At 38.7% G+C, this 18,292-nt stretch overlaps 1 protein-coding gene and 1 pseudogene across 1 annotated transcript; both read right to left on the bottom strand.

Annotated features, from left to right (window-relative positions):
• Positions 1-1,499: 1,499 nt before the first annotated feature.
• LOC121911366 (ankyrin repeat domain-containing protein 1-like) lies at positions 1,500-6,909 on the bottom strand. The gene is made up of 9 exons (XM_042432755.1): positions 6,823-6,909; positions 5,026-5,196; positions 4,032-4,160; positions 3,543-3,650; positions 3,282-3,380; positions 3,060-3,158; positions 2,685-2,783; positions 2,278-2,376; positions 1,500-1,577 (listed from the first exon to the last, which is right to left on the bottom strand). The coding sequence occupies exons 1-9, from the start codon at positions 6,847-6,849 to the stop codon at positions 1,500-1,502; spliced, it is 909 nt and encodes a 302-aa protein (XP_042288689.1). The 5' UTR covers positions 6,850-6,909.
• A 4,798-nt stretch (positions 6,910-11,707) lies between these two features.
• On the bottom strand, positions 11,708-16,807 carry LOC121912114 (annotated as a pseudogene).
• Between the last annotated feature and the right edge of the window lie 1,485 nt (positions 16,808-18,292).

Here is an 18,292-nt window from a genome sequence, read left to right as displayed (position 1 = left end):
TCTTTTTGTATCACAGATGTGATACGTTGGATAAGTTATTTAGACCCCAGATGTTCAAACTGAACTCCAGTAGATGAAAATGGGAAAAAGACAAACTTAGTCTAAAGATTGAACCTGCAGACATATGGAAAATTAGATTCACAGAGTATTTGGCAGCAGAAAAAAACATTAAAATAATCCTGAAACTAATTTTCAAAATGATAAATTGTACTTTTAATTTGAAATTTTGTTGCAGATAAGACCTGCAGAATATTGTGTAGCTAGATCTGTTATTATGCAATATAAACACATGTCCTTGCAGGAAATAAAATGTTATACTGTTGTCTATTTTACAATCTAGGTATTTGCTCTAATTTAAAAAGTGTAAAGTGTTAAAAGTGTAAGTGGAGAGATTCTTCTCGACCTGATCCAAAAACGTACTTTGTCCTGTCTCGTCTCTCAAACATAGAAAGCATAAGACCAAAGAACTTGGTTCAACTTCTCTGAATGTTTAAGTACAACAAAACACTCTCACACAGAGCCGCAGTAATTTGATACAAACGATTCACTTCAATTTTACTCTGGAATGGATCCACTGATTGTTGATCCAATGGGACTGAGAGAAAAGTGTCAACCAGGTGATGAAAATCTGGAAAACCTCAAGCAGTATCCCATTTGTTTCCATGATGTCAGTAAATAAAAATCAGTAAATTCTAAGTTTATATAATTGGTTAAAGTCAGACCATAAAAATCCTGAAACCAACTACAGTATAACTCTAGACAACCAGTAACTCAGTTATTAAGTGTATTGTATTGACATAAATCAAAAGCGATCACTTACACTCATCATTCATCAATAAATAAATCATCTTCTCAATGCATCGCTGACTTCAACTCAGCTTCAAATAAATATTAAGAAAGAGAAAAAGAAAACATCCTCATGTTGTCAGCCGAGACATTGTCCAGCAATATTTGGCGATCAATGAATCTACCAGTGCTAATAATCACATTATTAACAACATCCTGATTAGATTTCACATTTTTGATCAAAAGCTCACATCCCTGCTGTTTTTTTTTTTTTCGGAGGGTTCTTCTCCCATGTGACGTTACACTAGATACAATATATGTGTAATTGACATATGAGAAAATGTAACCCTGCCAATAACCTACAGGTTCAAATCCCTGAACCAGAAGGAGGCGCTGGATGTTAGCGACTAATGCTCTCCACCACACCCAAACACTCCGGCTGAATATCTGTCAGTCAACACGTGAGACAGTTTGAATGTGATGCAGGGCGTTCTCTGAAAGAGGGCGTGAACACTCAGCAAAGCCTCCCTGAAAAAACAGAGATTTTCAAAACAAAAGACTTGTGTGCTTCCTCAGTATGGAAATGCCATGGACAGTCCTGCCCGACAAACCAGACAAGACGAGAAAAATACAAGTTTTTTTCCCCTTTTTCTACATTTTTTCCCTGATAATCCAGTACATTCTGTGGCTGAAACTCATGATTCTACTGGTTTTTACTCGCTGAAGTTACACAGGAGGCTCTTGGCTCCGTTCTGCCATGAATACAGCGTTTCCATCGGAGTTTTTCCATCCTGCACAAAAAGAAACAAACACACAAGATTACAAAACTAAATGGATGCTTTTATATTTTTAGACTTCTTCACAAAAAAGATAATAAGAGTCTGAGGTAAGTTTGGTACTGTAAGGTGGGTCTATAGCTCATTAGATGGTCATTAGATGCTGCATTTGACATTTTCAAGTATTATACTTGTAGTCAATGGTGGAAGACATATGCAGATTCTTTACTGAAGTTAAATTAATAATACGTCAATGTAAAACTACTCTGTTAAAGTAGAAATTTACTGAAATTATCAAAAGTAAAAGTACTGAAATTCTGTCAATAAATGGGTCCTGAAAACTTATTTTCTCAACACAAATGTAAAAAACCAGTCACTGCAGAAAAAGTATTTCCATCTGTTTTCAGTTCAACCGCATCTTGAAGCAAGAAAGTATAAGATGTGTTGCTACACTAAAATTATAATAAAGGATCTTAATTTTAGAAAATACTTTAAATAAATATTTTTTTACATGTTTTGAGAAAATAAGTGGTTCAGAAAAACACAATAAGAAGACATTCAGGGAATAAATGCATCATAATTTCAAAGGTTACAATTTGTTTTGTGTGTAAAAATCTGACTTGTGATTATAGACATAGATTTTGTGTATTGATAACATTATGGAGGCTCTGAGGAGTCATGTACTGTATATTGTGAGGTGATACTCTGTACTTACACAGTTCTTGGTTCTGAGACTGGCTCCGTGCATCATCAGCAGCTTGATCATCTTGAATCTGTTTATTCTCACAGCATCATGCATGGGCGTGTCTCCGTCCTACACTCAGGGAGGAAAAACAGACATTCAGCATATGTAAAGCTCATTAGGAATCATTTTACAATCTGAATGATAAAAACATTCATTTCTAATAAGTTGTTGTGTGTCAGAGTGTGACATGTTGCATATTTAGTTTGGACTTTTGTAATTGAATATAAATACAAGTCTGTAGCAGCACATTTAGCTGCTGTAAGCCACAGACAAGCACCCCTGCAGTGATTGAATTAGCTTTGTGTCCTGCTGCAGGAGATTTAATGTTGCTGTAAGAAGACTAGCTGCAGATGTCTGGATCTTCGGTCTGTCCTTACTCTGTCTTTGGCGTTGACGTCTGCTCCGCAGTGAATGAGATGCTCAGCACACTCATAGTGTCCTGTCCTCACAGCTACATGGAGAGGAGTGCTGCGCAACTGGAGAAAACAAACACAGAGAGAGGATTTCTTGATTTATGCAGGAAAAATACTGAAAATTCCACTAAAACATTAAAGGCTCAATCTTTATTTTTGTGCACACTTTGTGAAAATATATTCCTGCACTGGTGTTGTTTTTAATACAACCACCAGATGGTGCTAAAGTAACAAACACATACTGTACTGGCTTTTAGATGCACCTGAGAGAATAAGAACTCTATGCAGCAGAGGTGACCTGTAGGAAACCCAATTTCCAAGTTCAATGTGTGGACAAACCTTGTCTCTGGAGGTGAACTTGGCTTCCTGGTCGAGGAGGAGCTGCAGGGCCGGCAGGCTGCCTCCTCTGCAGGCCCAGTGGACCGCTGTGGCCTCCAGCTGAAACACACACTCGACTGTTAGACTGCTGTATGTGTGTGTGTGTCTATGTGCATGTATGACAGAGACAGTGAAAGGAGAAAGAAGGAACAAAAAAATGTATGGAGTTTTCAATCCTCTCACCTTGTCTTTTTTCTCGATGGCAGCTCCGGCCTCCAGCAGCTTCTTCATCACCTCCACGTGTCCTTTGTACGAGGCTTTGTGCAGCGCTGTTCTCTGGAACTGGATATAGGTTTTAAAAAGTTTCCTTTTTAATATTTCAACAGTTTCTTCACTGAAACAATCGATGAATTAAAAGCAAAATAGTGATAAGACAAACCAACATAAAGATTATTTAGTAATACTTTGTGTTTAATGAGATGTTTGTACAGAGGCGACACTCACATGGTCGGCTACGTTGGGGTTTCCTCCGTCACTCAGGTACTTCTCCACTACAGCCATTTTGTTCTCCATGGCTGCTGTCAGGAACAGCTTCTGATCCACAATCTCTGGCTGGAAGATATATGCACACAAAAAAATTACATATACTCTATAGCTTTCTTTCTCTGAAGCTTAAAATAACTAGAAGAAGGTTTAAAAACAAATACAAATCTGAAAAGACTGTATTTTCCTCATTAGCTCTTAAATGTATGATATGGTCAGTTCCCTGCAGCAGCGGCTTTTACAACTTCCTGCATCAAAGGTGGCTACATGTGAGCGTCACTGCAGAGTATTTCAGTATGAACACAGAGGTTCAATGAAATCAGTGTTTCTGAAGCTGCATTTCCTCTTACAGCCACTAGATGCTGCCTTCAAGCAAACAAGGCTGAATATCAACTCATCAAAACAAGAACATGTTTAGAAATATAAAAGAAATGAAGAATATAATCCTACCACGAACTCAGGCTCCGGCTCTCGTTTCTTGCGGATGGGAGTCTTCCTCTCCCTCCTCCTCTTCCTCAGCTGCAGGATGTTGAACAGGTCGTCCACAGTCTCCAGCTTCAGTTTGCCGCTTTTATCCGTCTGACAGGGCAGAGACGAGACACAGGACTTCAACAAACAACATCAACAACTAAATGAAGAAACTTCTTTGAGAAGCAGCTTCTCATCTTCATCTTTATGAAAGTATTCATTGATTAAAGCGAAATATTTGCTTAAATATAAAAAGTAAAGGTACATATTAGTATATTTCAGAGCGTGAATTAATGATATTGTGTAACTTGTAAACATGATCTCAGTGTAGGAGCTTGTCCTTCCTTTAGTCGCCTACAAAAAATACCAAAGTTAAGAAACACAACCTCTTCTTTTTATCTACTTTACTCCATCATAAGGGCGTCATACACAAATCCACAAAACACATCACAGCTGGACTTGATCCTTATTGGCTCCTCAGATTGTTTTAGTGATTATTGATCTGTCAAATGAGATTTGAAGCATTTATACTGACTTGTTACCCTTACACAATCATAAAAAGATGGAAAAAGACATGTGTATTTGTTTTAAAAATGATAATAAAATGTTTCCTGAAAGAAAGAATAAGTCTAGTTTACTAGAAATTGGTATGAAAATATATGTGAATGCCTCCAGGTGGCAGCATGGAGCTGAAGTGAAGCTCAGAGGAGACTAAATTCAAACCCAGTTAGAGATGATATGCAGGATTTAAATAGTATTTACTGTATCAGTCTCATTTGTCTCTTTGCCTTTGCTTTACCATCATCTTCAGGCAAATGCTTGTGATTAAATAAAAACAAAGTACATCCTGAGCTCTGCCAACACGTGTTGATACAGAGCAAAGTCATGGATAACAGCTCAATGACTTCCTCTCCTTGTCCTGGTGACAACAGATACTTGAGTAGCGCTCTTGTTGCTGTTATCAGTGGATTCTTACATTGAGAGCAGCCACGCTGACTTCTTCCTGTTCCCTGCCGCTGTCGTTCTCCTCCGCCAGTGCTTTGTGGGACCTGCGGTCATCCTGCTTCTCTTGATGGACAGCTGTCTCGTACACGCCGTCTTGGAAGTTGGCTGCCGCCTCTTTGCCCTCCGACCTCTTACCGGTCACCTGAAGGGAGAGAAGAGGTGGAGATGTTGTACGTGACGTGTCTCTTTAAGGTCATACGAATGTCTAAATATCTGCCCTGAGCTTTAAAAAGGTCAACATTAAGTCTAAGTTTAAAATACTACAGTAGTACTCACATTTAGCCTTACACATTTATTTAAATACAAAAAAACCTTCAAATAAGGTGAGATGATTTGTTTGGTAGTTCCAGTAGTGTTTTTTAGACTCAAAATGAGACGTAATAACATATAATTTGATTATTTTGAGGTAGAATAGAGTAAAATGTATGAAAAGTTAATATTTTATATGTATTAGTTTCGATTCTTTAAGATTTTTGAAGCTGTTTGGTGCAGTTGTTGGATTTTGTTGAAGGTTTAATGACTTTAATGTTGAAGACAGAATCACTGGCGGAGTTGTTTCACAGTTGTTGGTGCTTTCATATTTTCTGCATTTTGTCCACAGTGACTCCAAGTTAATGAAACATAAGAAGGAGCCTCAGTTTGTAAATCACCAATGTCACTATCAGGCTGCTGGCGACAGATGACACAAACTATTCCCGCTTCCTGAGACTTGTTCTGTACATGTGAAAGATGATATGAGACCATGAGAACATTTGCAAAGGAAAAGGACTGAAGCTGTTAACAGATTCCCTGTTAACTTGATGTCTTAATCAAAGCTCAGCGGGAGAGCTTTTTGTTTGGTCTTATCCAGAGAGTTAAAACACAGGAGCTGCTCTCAGCATTCAGTGGCTGCAGAGCCAAGTCATGCTGCTAACACACCACAGCTTCAACACATTAACACACACACTTCAGCTCCGGAGGGATGACTGTTAATATGTCCAGTTAATGAATCACTCATGTAATCACTGGATCATTATTAATCATTCTAACCGACTTTTAATCCTCACAGGGAGGAGAACACAGTAAGAAATTCAAAATATGAAGTTGAAATGTGCAGAAATAAGTAACTTTATCAGATAAAACAATTCAATTTGATGCTTAGCAGTGATCAGTGTTGCTTAATGTTTAATTACCTTCACCTAAACATAAGTTGTAATTAAGCAGCCTTTCCCTTAAGCTTGCAGAGTGAGCGCTAATTGAGCCATAAAATGAGGTAAATGAAAGAGTTTATTTCAGGTTGTGTACATAGATTAAGAGATGATTGAGGTTATTTTGAGTTGTTTTAATCGAGCGTTTTCTAGTTTTATTTATCTTTCTCCTCAGGTGTTCTGGCATCACATGTAAAAGTTTCACTTTGGTTGTTTCAATCTCTCATTAAATGCATCACTACAATATATTTCTAGTCATCTTTTACATTTAAAAGGGACAGAAGGCAAAATAAATCAAACATCTGTCCAAGAAATGAATCCTTTCACCCAACATGTTCACAGCATCATCAGTTTCCAGCAGTACGTTAAAACCAGAAGCTTTTTTCTTATTTTCTTATGCGAACAAATTGAAAATTGTTTGAAACCAGAGAGAGAAAATGAATTAATTTTCCCTCTATCCCCTCATTTAAAAAGTTGCAAGCACAGAAATCCTACAGCTCATTTTTGGGACTCTTTCCGCCTCCTAGGCCTTCTCATAATTGCGATCATTTAAAAGTAACACACACATCAGCAGATCTTACCAGTTCCTCAACACTGTGCAGGACCATTTTTCTTCTTTGATAGGATGTAGTTTAATCTCACTGCAGGTAACTGGAGGTAGAGTTAAGTCCACCGGTCTTCTCCTGAGATGCTCCGTGTCTCTCTGTCTCTCTGTTCTGCCTGCAGCCAGAGTGTCGGCTTCTTTTATAGCCTTGTCAAACCTCTGTCCAAAAAATAGAGGTCCTGTCATTCAACTCAGATCACATTACTTCCCTCATGTGTACATTTGACACGGTCAGTGCTGCCAACATCATCCCCCCCCACCCCCCCATCTCCATCTCCAGCCCCTCCCACCACCAGTCCTGCCCAGTTTGGGCTGCTGCTGGTTTCTGTATCATCATGCAAAGATTGAAGTCAGGTAAGAGGTGTCACTCTGCCACTGTTGACATAAACCGTATTACAGATTCTGGGGGGGAGACAATAAGAATTTAGTTTTATTGTCTTAGTTTTTCAATTTCCTGGGTTGTATGTCTTTGAGTTTGGTACATAATTCATATCAACTGTCTTAATGTTTGACTTAAACTTACAATAACTGATGTTTTTGTTCACCAGCTTTCAGCAGAAACAAGTAGTGAACACAACACTGACATATCATCAGCTTTTTAAGTTGATATGTTGAACATCCAGCAGTTACGGGGCAACATTATCATTCATGTGGAGTCGTGTTTCTGTCCACCTGATGAATGTAAATCCAATATTCACTCTCTTTAGCTCTGTTTTTGCTCTCTACCAACTCCTGAGGGAAATATCTGGCTCTTTAGCTGCTAAATATTCCACTATGTTCACCAGCTAGTCTACAGCATCACTTTTGATCCTTTTCTTTAAACTGTCCATAGTGATGCTAAATCAGTGGAGAGTAATTCATCGTCTCAAACACAAACAATCTTTGGCAGTGTCTCATCACACTGACCATGTGGCTCCAGAAATGCAGTGATATCACCGTGAGGAGACATGATGATTGTTCATGATGGTTGAGCAATAAATATAAATATCACACGTCCAAACATCCACTCATTGCCCTGCGGCCAATCACAGATCAGGGCCAAAGGTCAGCAGGATGCCTGACTGACTGGAAGCGGGTAACGTTATGTCATGTGTTTTATGCCCTGCTGGTAAATGTTGTATACTGCATATTACACATCTCACAGCTGCGTAGAGTACATTCTCTGACAGTGATGACTCTTTACGATATGTGCAACATGTTCTCACTCCCAACTCGTCATATACCGAAGCTTGGTCAGGACCCCCTGGTGTCACTTTTTAACCCACTGGGTACCCCTTTAGCGTCGTTTTCAACACGCAGTATCACGGCAGTCACTGTTAAAAAATAGTTATATTTTATGGTGTGACAACGCCGTGGTTAAGGTCTGGTTAGGTTTAGGCACAAAAACTACTTGGTTAGGGTTAGGGAAAGATCATAGTTTGGGTTAAAATAAAAAATGAAATAAAAACGTTAAGGGTTAGGGTTGGGTTAAGGTGGTCTCGAGCCGTGCTCTGCGCTGACTCTGTGCTGATTTCCAACTTATTGCCAACAATATTACAAGCCATCCACGTCCTAATAAGAAAGTCAGCTTATATAGATGTCCTGTGAAGTACGTCACTTCAGAAATGTCGATATGATACGTACTGTTGAAATGTTAATATGCTCTGTATTACAGGTAAATGTACATATTCAACGTATCTGTGGTTTAGAGAAACTTACAATGCCAACGTTTTATTCTGGCGACCAGGCTGAAATTTGTCACCTTATATAGACGTCATCAGTCTCATAGGGTCTAATTCAGACGTTGCAGGAGTTTAACAGAAGTCTATCGGACTACCCTGCACGTTAAATAATCACGCTAAAGGGCTACCCAGTGTGTTAAAAAGTGATGCCATGGGGTCCTGACCAAGCTTTGACGTGTGACGAGTTGGGAGTGAGAACGGGCTGACATGTGACGGTCTAGGTGAAACATACCTCGAGGGCTCCTTTGTTGAAATTTTTAGGGGGCACTATTGAGCCCCCCTGCCACACCCTAAGCCCAAGACCCATATCAGACAACAAAATTCACCCCTTCTGACGCGTGTGCCAAGTTTCATGAGTTTTCGAGCATCCCTAACCCCTCAAAAACAGATTCCTGTTTCATGGCAAATGAATAATATGTCGCCATGGCAACAATGTTTGATGAAAACTTAAAAGCTTCACTATTTAGCATCATCAAGGTCTTACAAATAAGCTGACCAAAGTTTAGCTGGATCTGGTTAACATGCTAGTAGTTTGTAAAAGTAAAGGTCCTGTCCTGTAAACTTCCTGTTGCCAGTAGGTGGCGCTATGACTATGACTCAATATTGACACGTAGATGTCATCAGGCCAGGACTCTTATCAAGCCTGAGAAATTTCGGGCAGATTGGACGACGTATATTCGAATTAGAAAAACTTCCTGTTTCATGGCGAAACATCGAAATTTGCTACGTCGCCACGACAACGGCATTCAATGAAAGGTTTTAAATACCACAATGAAAACAAATCAAATACAGATATAAATAAAGTGAAATACAATACACACTGTTATTTGTATTTCTTGTTTATGTTTACATTTACAGTAGCGTAATTACATGAAAAACATGTTAAAGGACAATTATTCATTTTTTTTGTCTTTAATAACAGAGAAAATTGTTTTTCATTGTGACATGAATTTTCCATGTCACATTAAAATCCAATCATAACAGAAAACAAAGCGAGGAGGAGTATTGCATTGCATTAGCATTAGCTAATCATTTTCCAATAAACCAGCTAGCTTAGCTGTCTGTAATTACCAAGAACTGTCTGTTTGTACAACTTCCTTCAGCACAATCCATCAATTAAAACTGCAGACAGTTGAAGAAGTTCTGCACATTTCCAGCTCTACATTTCTATTCTGGGGCTCTACTGGAATATCTTTGCATGATTTACAGTTAAAAACTCCTTATTTATCTTCTACTGGTCCTTTATGCAGCCCCTCAGTTCAGAATCTGTCTGAAACAGGCCGTTTTAGCTCCTGTCACTTTAAGGCATGTTTTTCATTGATTATGAAACATTGTTTTTTCTTTTTACATCACTAGAAATGTCAGCAGGATTTTGAATCTCTTATTTCAGAATACTTGATGCACTCAGTGAGGAAGTGAAGCTCTGTCAACAATAAAAAAAAACAGCTTAAATTCAAAATCTGTTTTATTCAATCAATCCATAAATACAAGGCAAGATTTACATACATCTTTAATAATAAAAAAGGAATCCGATAACCATTCATATATCAAGATCTGTTGTATCAACATCAACACTTGTCAAACATCCTCTGAACCAACAGTTTCAGCTCCATCCCTCTCACACTATCCCCAGAATATCTCCTCTGTGGGGCCAGTTGAAGCTCTGTTTGTATCACAGATGTGATACGTTGGATAAGTTATTTAGACCCCAGATGTTCAAACTGAACTCCAGTAGATGAAAATGGGAAAAAGACAAACTTAGTCTAAAGATTAAACCTGCAGACATATGGAAAATTAGATTCACAGAGTATTTGGCAGCAGAAAAAAACATTAAAATAATCCTGAAACTAATTTTCAAAATGATAAATTATACTTTTATTTGAAATTTTGTTGCAGATAAGACCTGCAGAATATTATGGAGCCAGATCTGTTATTATGCAATATAAACACATGTCCTTGCAGGAAATAAAATGTAATACTGTTGTCTATTTTACAATCTACGTATTTGCTCTTATTTAAAAAGTGTAAAGTGTTAAAAGTGTAAGTGGAGAGATTCTTCTCAACCTGATCCAAAAACGTACTTTGTCCTGTCTCGTCTCTCAAACTTAAAAAGCATAAGACCAAAGAACTTGGTTCAACTTCTCTGAATGTTTAAGTACAACAAAACACTCTCACACAGAGCCGCAGTAATTTGATACAAACGATTCACTTCAATTTTACTCTGGAATGGATCCACTGATTGTTGATCCAATGGGACTGAGAGAAAAGTGTCAACCAGGTGATGAAAATCTGGAAAACCTCAAGCAGTATCCCATTTGTTTCCATGATGTCAGTAAATAAAAATCAGTAAATTCCAAGTTTATATAATTGGTTAAAGTCAGACCATAAAAATCCTTAAACCAACTACAGTATAACTCTAGACAACCAGTAACTCAGTTATTAAGTGTATTGTTTTGACATAAATCAAAAGCGATCGCTTACACTCATCATTCATCAATAAATAAATCATCTTCTCAATGCATCGCTGACTTCAACTCAGCTTCAAATAAATATTAAGAAAGAGAAAAAGAAAACATCCTCATGTTGTCAGCCGAGACATTGTCCAGCAATATTTGGCGATCAATGAATCTACCAGTGCTAATAATCACATTATTAACAACATCCTGATTAGATTTCACATTTTTGATCAAAAGCTCACATCCCTGCTGTTTTTTTTTCCGGAAGGTTCTTCTACCATGTGACGTTACACTAGATACAATATATGTGTAATTAACATCTGAGAAAATGTAACCCTGCCAATAACCTACAGGTTCAAATCCCTGAACCAGAAGGAGGCGCTGGATGTTAGCGACTAATGCTCTCCAACACACCCAAACACTCTGGCTGAATATCTGTCAGTCAACACGTGAGACAGTTTGAATGTGATGCAGGGCGTTCTCTGAAAGAGAGCGTGAACACTCAGTAAAGCCTCCCTGAAAAAACAGAGATTTTCAAAACAAAAGACTTGTGTGCTTCCTCAGTATGGAAATGCCATGGACAGTCCCGCCCGACAAACCAGACAGGACTAGAAAAATACAAGTTTTTTTCCCTTTTTCTACAACATTTTTTCCCTGATAATCCAGTACATTCTGTGGCTGAAACTCATGATTCTACTGGTTTCTACTCGCTGAAGTTACACAGGAGGCTCTTGGCTCCGTTCTGCCATGAATACAGCGTTTCCATCGGAGTTTTTCCATCCTGCACAAAAAGAAACAAACACACAAGATCAATAAATGGGTCCTGAAAATTTATTTTCTCAACACAAATGTAAAAAACCAGTCAGTGCAGAAAGAGTATTTCCATCTGTTTTCAGTTCAACTGCATCTTGAAGCAAGAAAGTATAAGGTGTGTCACTACACTAAAATTATAATAAAGGATCTTAATTTTAGAAAATACTTTAAATAAATATTTTTTTACATGTTTTGAGAAAATAAGTGGTTCAGAAAAACACAATAAGAAGACATTCAGGGAATAAATGCATCATAATTTCAAAGGTTGCAATTTGTTTTGTGTGTAAAAATCTGACTTGTGATTACTGACATAGACTTTGTGTATTGATAACAGTATGGAGGCTCTGAGGAGTCATGTACTGTATATTGTGAGGTGATACTCTGTACTTACACAGTTCTTGGTTTTGAGACTGGCTCCGTGCATCATCAGCAGCTTGATCATCTTGAATCTGTTTATTCTCACAGCATCATGCATGGGCGTGTCTCCGTCCTACACTCAGGGAGGAAAACAGACATTCAGCATATGTAAAGCTCATTAGGAATCATTTTACAATCCCAATGATAAAAACACTCATTTCTAATAAGCTGTTGTGTGTCAGAGTGTGACATGTTGCATATTTAGTTTGGACTTTTGTAATTGAATATAAATACAAGTCTGTAGCAGCACATTTAGCTGCTGTAAGCCACAGACAAGCACCCATGCAGTGACTAAATTAGCTTTGTGTCCTACTGCAGGAGATTTAATGTAGCTGTAAGAAGACTAGCTGCAGATGTCTGGATCTTCGGTCTGTCTGAGTCCTTACTCTGTCTTTGGCGTTGACGTCTGCTCCGCAGTGAATGAGATGCTCAGCACACTCATAGTGTCCTGTCCTCACAGCTACATGGAGAGGAGTGCTGCGCAACTGGAGAAAACAAACACAGAGAGAGGATTTCTTGATTTATGCAGGAAAAATACTGAAAATGCCACTAAAACATTAAAGGCTCAATCTTTATTTTTGTGCACACTTTGTGAAAATATATTCCTGCACTGGTGTTGTTTTTAATACAACCACCAGATGGTGCTAAAGTAACAAACACTTACTGTACTGGCTTTTAGATGCACCTGAGAGAATAAGAACTCTATGCAGCAGAGGTGACCTGTAGGAAACCCAATTTCCAAGTTCAGTGTGTGGACAAACCTTGTCTCTGGAAGTGAACTTGGCTTCCTGGTCGAGGAGGAGCTGCAGGGCCGGCAGGCTGCCTCCTCTGCAGGCCCAGTGGACCGCTGTGGCCTCCAGCTGAAACACAGACTCGACTGTTAGACTGCTGTATGTGTGTGTGTCTATGTGCATGTATGACAGAGACAGTGAAAGGAGAAAGAAGGAACAAAAGAAAGTATGGAGTTTTCAATCCTCTCACCTTGTCTTTTTTCTCGATGGCAGCTCCGGCCTCCAGCAGCTTCTTCATCACCTCCACGTGTCCTTTGTACGAGGCTTTGTGCAGCGCTGTTCTCTGGAACTGGATATAGGATTTAAAAAGTTTCCTTTTTAATATTTCAACAGTTTGTTCACTGAAACAATCGATGAATTAAAAGCAAAATAGTGATAAGACAAACAAACATAAAGATTATTTAGTAATACTTTGTGTTTAATGAGATGTTTGTACAGAAGCGACACTCACATGGTCGGCTACGTTGGGGTTTCCTCCGTCACTCAGGTACTTCTCCACTACAGCCATTTTGTTCTCCATGGCTGCTGTCAGGAACAGCTTCTGATCCACAATCTCTGGCTGGAAGATATATGCAAAAAAAAAAATTACATATAATCTATAGCTTTCTTTCTCTGAAGCTTAAAATAACTAGAAGAAGGTTTAAAAACAAATACAAATCTGAAAAGACTGTATTTTCCTCATCAGCTCTTAAATGTATAATATGGTCAGTTCCCTGCAGCAGCGGCTTTTACAACTTCCTGCATCAAAGGTGGCTACATGTGAGCGTCACTGCAGAGTATTTCAGTATGAACACAGAGGTTCAATGAAATCAGTGTTTCTGAAGCTGCATTTCCTCTTACAGCCACTAGATGCTGCCTTCAAGCAAACTAGGCTGAATATCAACTTATCAAGACAAGGACATGTTTAGAAATATAAAAGAAATGAAGAATATAATCCTACCACGAACTCAGGCTCCGGCTCTCGTTTCTTGCGGATGGGAGTCTTCCTCTCCCTCCTCCTCTTCCTCAGCTGCAGGATGTTGAACAGGTCGTCCACTGTCTCCAGCTTCAGTTTGCCACTTTTATCCGTCTGACAGGGCAGAGACGAGACACAGGACTTCAACAAACAACATCAACAACGAAATGAAGAAACTTATTTGAAAAGCAGCTTCTCATCTTCATCTTTATGAAAGTATTCATTGATTAAAGCGAAATATTTGCTTAAATATAAAAAGTAAAGGTACATATTAGTATATTTCAGAGTGTGAATTAATGATATTGTGTAACTTGTACACATGATCTCAATGTAGAAGCTTGTCCTTCCTATAGTCACCTACAAAAAATCCCAAAGTTAAGAAACACAACCTCTTCTTTTTATCTACTTTACTCCATCATGAGGGCGTCATACACAAATCCACAAAATACATCACAGCTGGACTTGATCCTTATTGGCTCCTCAGATTGTTTTAGTGATTATTGATCTGTCAAATGAGGTTTGCAGCATTTATACTGACTTGTTACCCTTACACAATCATAAAAAGATGGAAAAAGACATGTGTATTTGTTTTAAAAATGATAATAAAATGATTCCTGAAAGAAAGAATAAGTCTAGTTTACTAGAAATTGGTATGAAAATATATGTGAATGCCTCCAGGTGGCAGCATGGAGCTGAAGTGAAGCTCAGAGGAGACTAAATTCAAACCCAGTTAGAGATGATATGCAGGATTTAAATAGTATTTACTGTATCAGTCTCATTTGTCTCTTTGCCTTTGCTTTACCATCATCTTCAGGCAAATGCTTGTGATTAAATAAAAACAAAGTACATCCTGAGCTCTGCCAACACGTGTTGATACAGAGCAAAGTCATGGATAACAGCTCAATGACTTCCTCTCCTTGTCCTGGTGACAACAGATACTTCAGTGGCCCTCTTGTTGCTGTTATCAGTGGATTCTTACATTGAGAGCAGCCACGCTGACTTCTTCCTGTTCCCTGCCGCTGTCGTTCTCCTCCGCCAGCGCTTTGTGGGACCTGCGGTCATCCTGCTTCTCTTGATGGACAGCTGTCTCGTACACGCCGTCTTGGAAGTTGGCCGCCGCCTCTTTGCCCTCTGACCTCTTACCGGTCACCTGAAGGGAGAGAAGAGGTGGAGATGTTGTACGTGACGTGTCTCTTTAAGGTCATACGAATGTCTAAATATCTGCCCTGAGCTTTAAAAAGGTGAACATTAAGTCTAAGTTTAAAATACTACAGTAGTATTCACATTTAGCCTTACACATTTATTTAAATACAAAAAAACCTTCAAATAAGGTGAGATGATTTGTTTGGTAGTTCCAGTAGTGTTTTTTAGACTCAAAATGAGACGTAATAACATATAATTTGATTATTTTGAGGTAGAATAGAGTAAAATGTATGAAAAGTTAATATTTTATATGTATTAGTTTCGATTCTTTAAGATTTTTGAAGCTGTTTGGTGCAGTTGTTGGATTTTGTTGAAGGTTTAATGACTTTAATGTTGAAGACAGAATCACTGGCGGAGTTGTTTCACGGTTGTTGGTGCTTTCATATTTTCTGCATTTTGTCCACAGTGACTCCAAGTTAATGAAACATAAGAAGGAGCCTGAGTTTGTAAATCACCAATGTCACTATCAGGCTGCTGGCGACAGATGACACAAACTATTCCCGCTTCCTGAGACTTGTTCTGTACATGTGAAAGATGATATGAGACCATGAGAACATTTGCAAAGGAAAAGGACTGAAGCTGTTAACAGATTCCCTGTTAACTTGATGTTTTAATCAAAGCTCAGCGGGAGAGCTTTTTGTTTGGTCTTATCCAGAGAGTTAAAACACAGGAGCTGCTCTCAGCATTCAGTGGCTGCAGAGCCAAGTCATGCTGCTAACACACCACAGCTTCAACACATTAACACACACACTTCAGCTCCGGAGGGATGACTGTTAATATGTCCAGTTAATGAATCACTCATGTAATCACTGGATCATTATTAATCATTCTAACCGACTTTTAATCCTCACAGGGAGGAGAACACAGTAAGAAATTCAAAATATGAAGTTGAAATGTGCAGAAATAAGTAACTTTATCAGATAAAACAATTCAATTTGATGCTTAGCAGTGATCAGTGTTGCTTAATGTTTAATTACCTTCACCTAAACATAAGTTGTAATTAAGCAGCCTTTCCCTTAAGCTTGCAGAGTGAGCGCTAATTGAGCCATAAAATGAGGTAAATGAAAGAGTTTATTTCAGGTTGTGTACATAGATTAAGAGATGATTGAGGTTATTTTGAGTTGTTTTAATGGAGCGTTTTCTAGTTTTATTTATCTTTCTCCTCAGGTGTTCTGGCATCACATGTAAAAGTTTCACTTTGGTTGTTTCAATCTCTCATTAAATGCATCACTACAATATATTTCTAGTCATCTTTTACATTTAAAAGGGACAGAAGGCAAAATAAATCAAACATCTGTCCAAGAAATGAATCCTTTCACCCAACATGTTCAAAGCATCATCAGTTTCCAGCAGTACGTTAAAACCAGAAGCTATTTTCTTATTTTCTTATGCAAACAAATTGAAAATTGTTTGAAACCAGAGAGAGAAAATGAATTAATTTTCCCTCCATCCCCTCATTTAAAAAGTTGCAAGCACTGAAATCCTACAGCTCATTTTTGGGACTCTTTCCCCCTCCTAGGCCTTCTCATAATTGCGATCATTTAAAAGTAACACACACATCAGCAGATCTTACCAGTTCCTCAACACTGTGCAGGACCATTTTTCTTCTTTGATATGATGTAGTTTAATCTCACTGCAGGTAACTGGAGGTAGAGTTAAGTCCACTGGTCTTCTCCTGAGATGCTCCCTGTCTCTCTGTCTCTCTGTTCTGCCTGCAGCCAGAGTGTCGGCTTCTTTTATAGCCTTGTCAAACCTCTGTCCAAAAAATAGAGGTCCTGTCATTCAACTCAGATCACATTACTTCCCTCATGTGTACATTTGACACGGTCAGTGCTGCCAACATCATCCCCCCCCACCCCCCCATCTCCATCTCCAGCCCCTCCCACTACCAGTCCTGCCCAGTTTGGGCTGCTGCTGGTTTCTGTATCATCATGCAAAGATTGAAGTGAGGTAAGAGGTGTCACTCTGCCACTGTTGACATAAACCGTATTACAGATTCTGGAGGGGAGACGATAAGAATTTAGTTTTATTCTCTTAGTTTTTCAATTTCCTGGGTTGTATGTCTTTGAGTTTGGTACATAATTCATATCAATTGTCTTAATGTTTGACTTAAACTTACAATAACTGATGTTTTTGTTCACCAGCTTTCAGCAGAAACAAGTAGTGAACACAACACTGACATATCATCAGCTTTTTAAGTTGATATGTTGAACATCCAGCAGTTATGGAGCAACATTATCATTCATGTGGAGTCGTGTTTCTGTCCATCTGATGAATTTAAGTCCAATATTCACTGTCTTTTAGCTCTGTTTTTGCTCTCTACCAACTCCTGAAGGAAATATCTGGCTCTTTAGCTGCTAAATGCTGCACTATGTTCACCAGCTAGCTTACAGCATCGCTTTTGATCCTTTTCTTTAAACTGTCCATAGTCATGCTAAATCAGTGGAGAGTAATTCATCCTCTCAAACACAAACAATCTTTGGCAGTGTCTCATCACACTGACCATGTGGCCCCAGAAATGCAGTGATATCACCGTGAGGAGACATGATGATGGTTCATGATGGTTGAGCAATAAATATAAATATCACACGTCCAAACATCCACTCACTGCCCTGCGGCCAATCACAGATCAGGGCCAAAGGTCAGCAGGATGCCTGACTGACTGGAAGCGGGTAACGTTATGTCATGTGTTTTATGCCCTGCTGGTAAATGTTGTATACTGCATATTACACATCTCAGAGCTGCGTAGAGTACATTCTCTGACAGTGATGACTCTTTACGATATGTGCAACATGTTCTCACTCCCAACTCGTCATATACCGAAGCTTGGTCAGGACCCCCTGGCGTTACTTTTTAACCCACTGGGTACCCCTTTAGCGTCGTTTTTCAACGCGCAGTATCACGGCAGTCACTGGTAAAAAATAGTTATATTTTATGGTGTGACAACGCCGTGGTTAAGGTCTGGTTAGGTTTAGGCACAAAAACTACTTGGTTAGGGTTAGGGAAAGATCATGGTTTGGGTTAAAATAAAAAATGAAATAACAGCGTTAAGGGTTAGGCTCTGCGCTGACTCTGTGCTGATTTCCAACTT

The sequence above is a fragment of the Thunnus maccoyii genome, chromosome 14, assembly GCF_910596095.1.
Source record: "Thunnus maccoyii chromosome 14, fThuMac1.1, whole genome shotgun sequence".
Taxonomy (NCBI): Eukaryota; Metazoa; Chordata; class Actinopteri; order Scombriformes; family Scombridae; genus Thunnus; species Thunnus maccoyii.
This window is presented reverse-complemented; position numbering and strand designations above follow the sequence as displayed.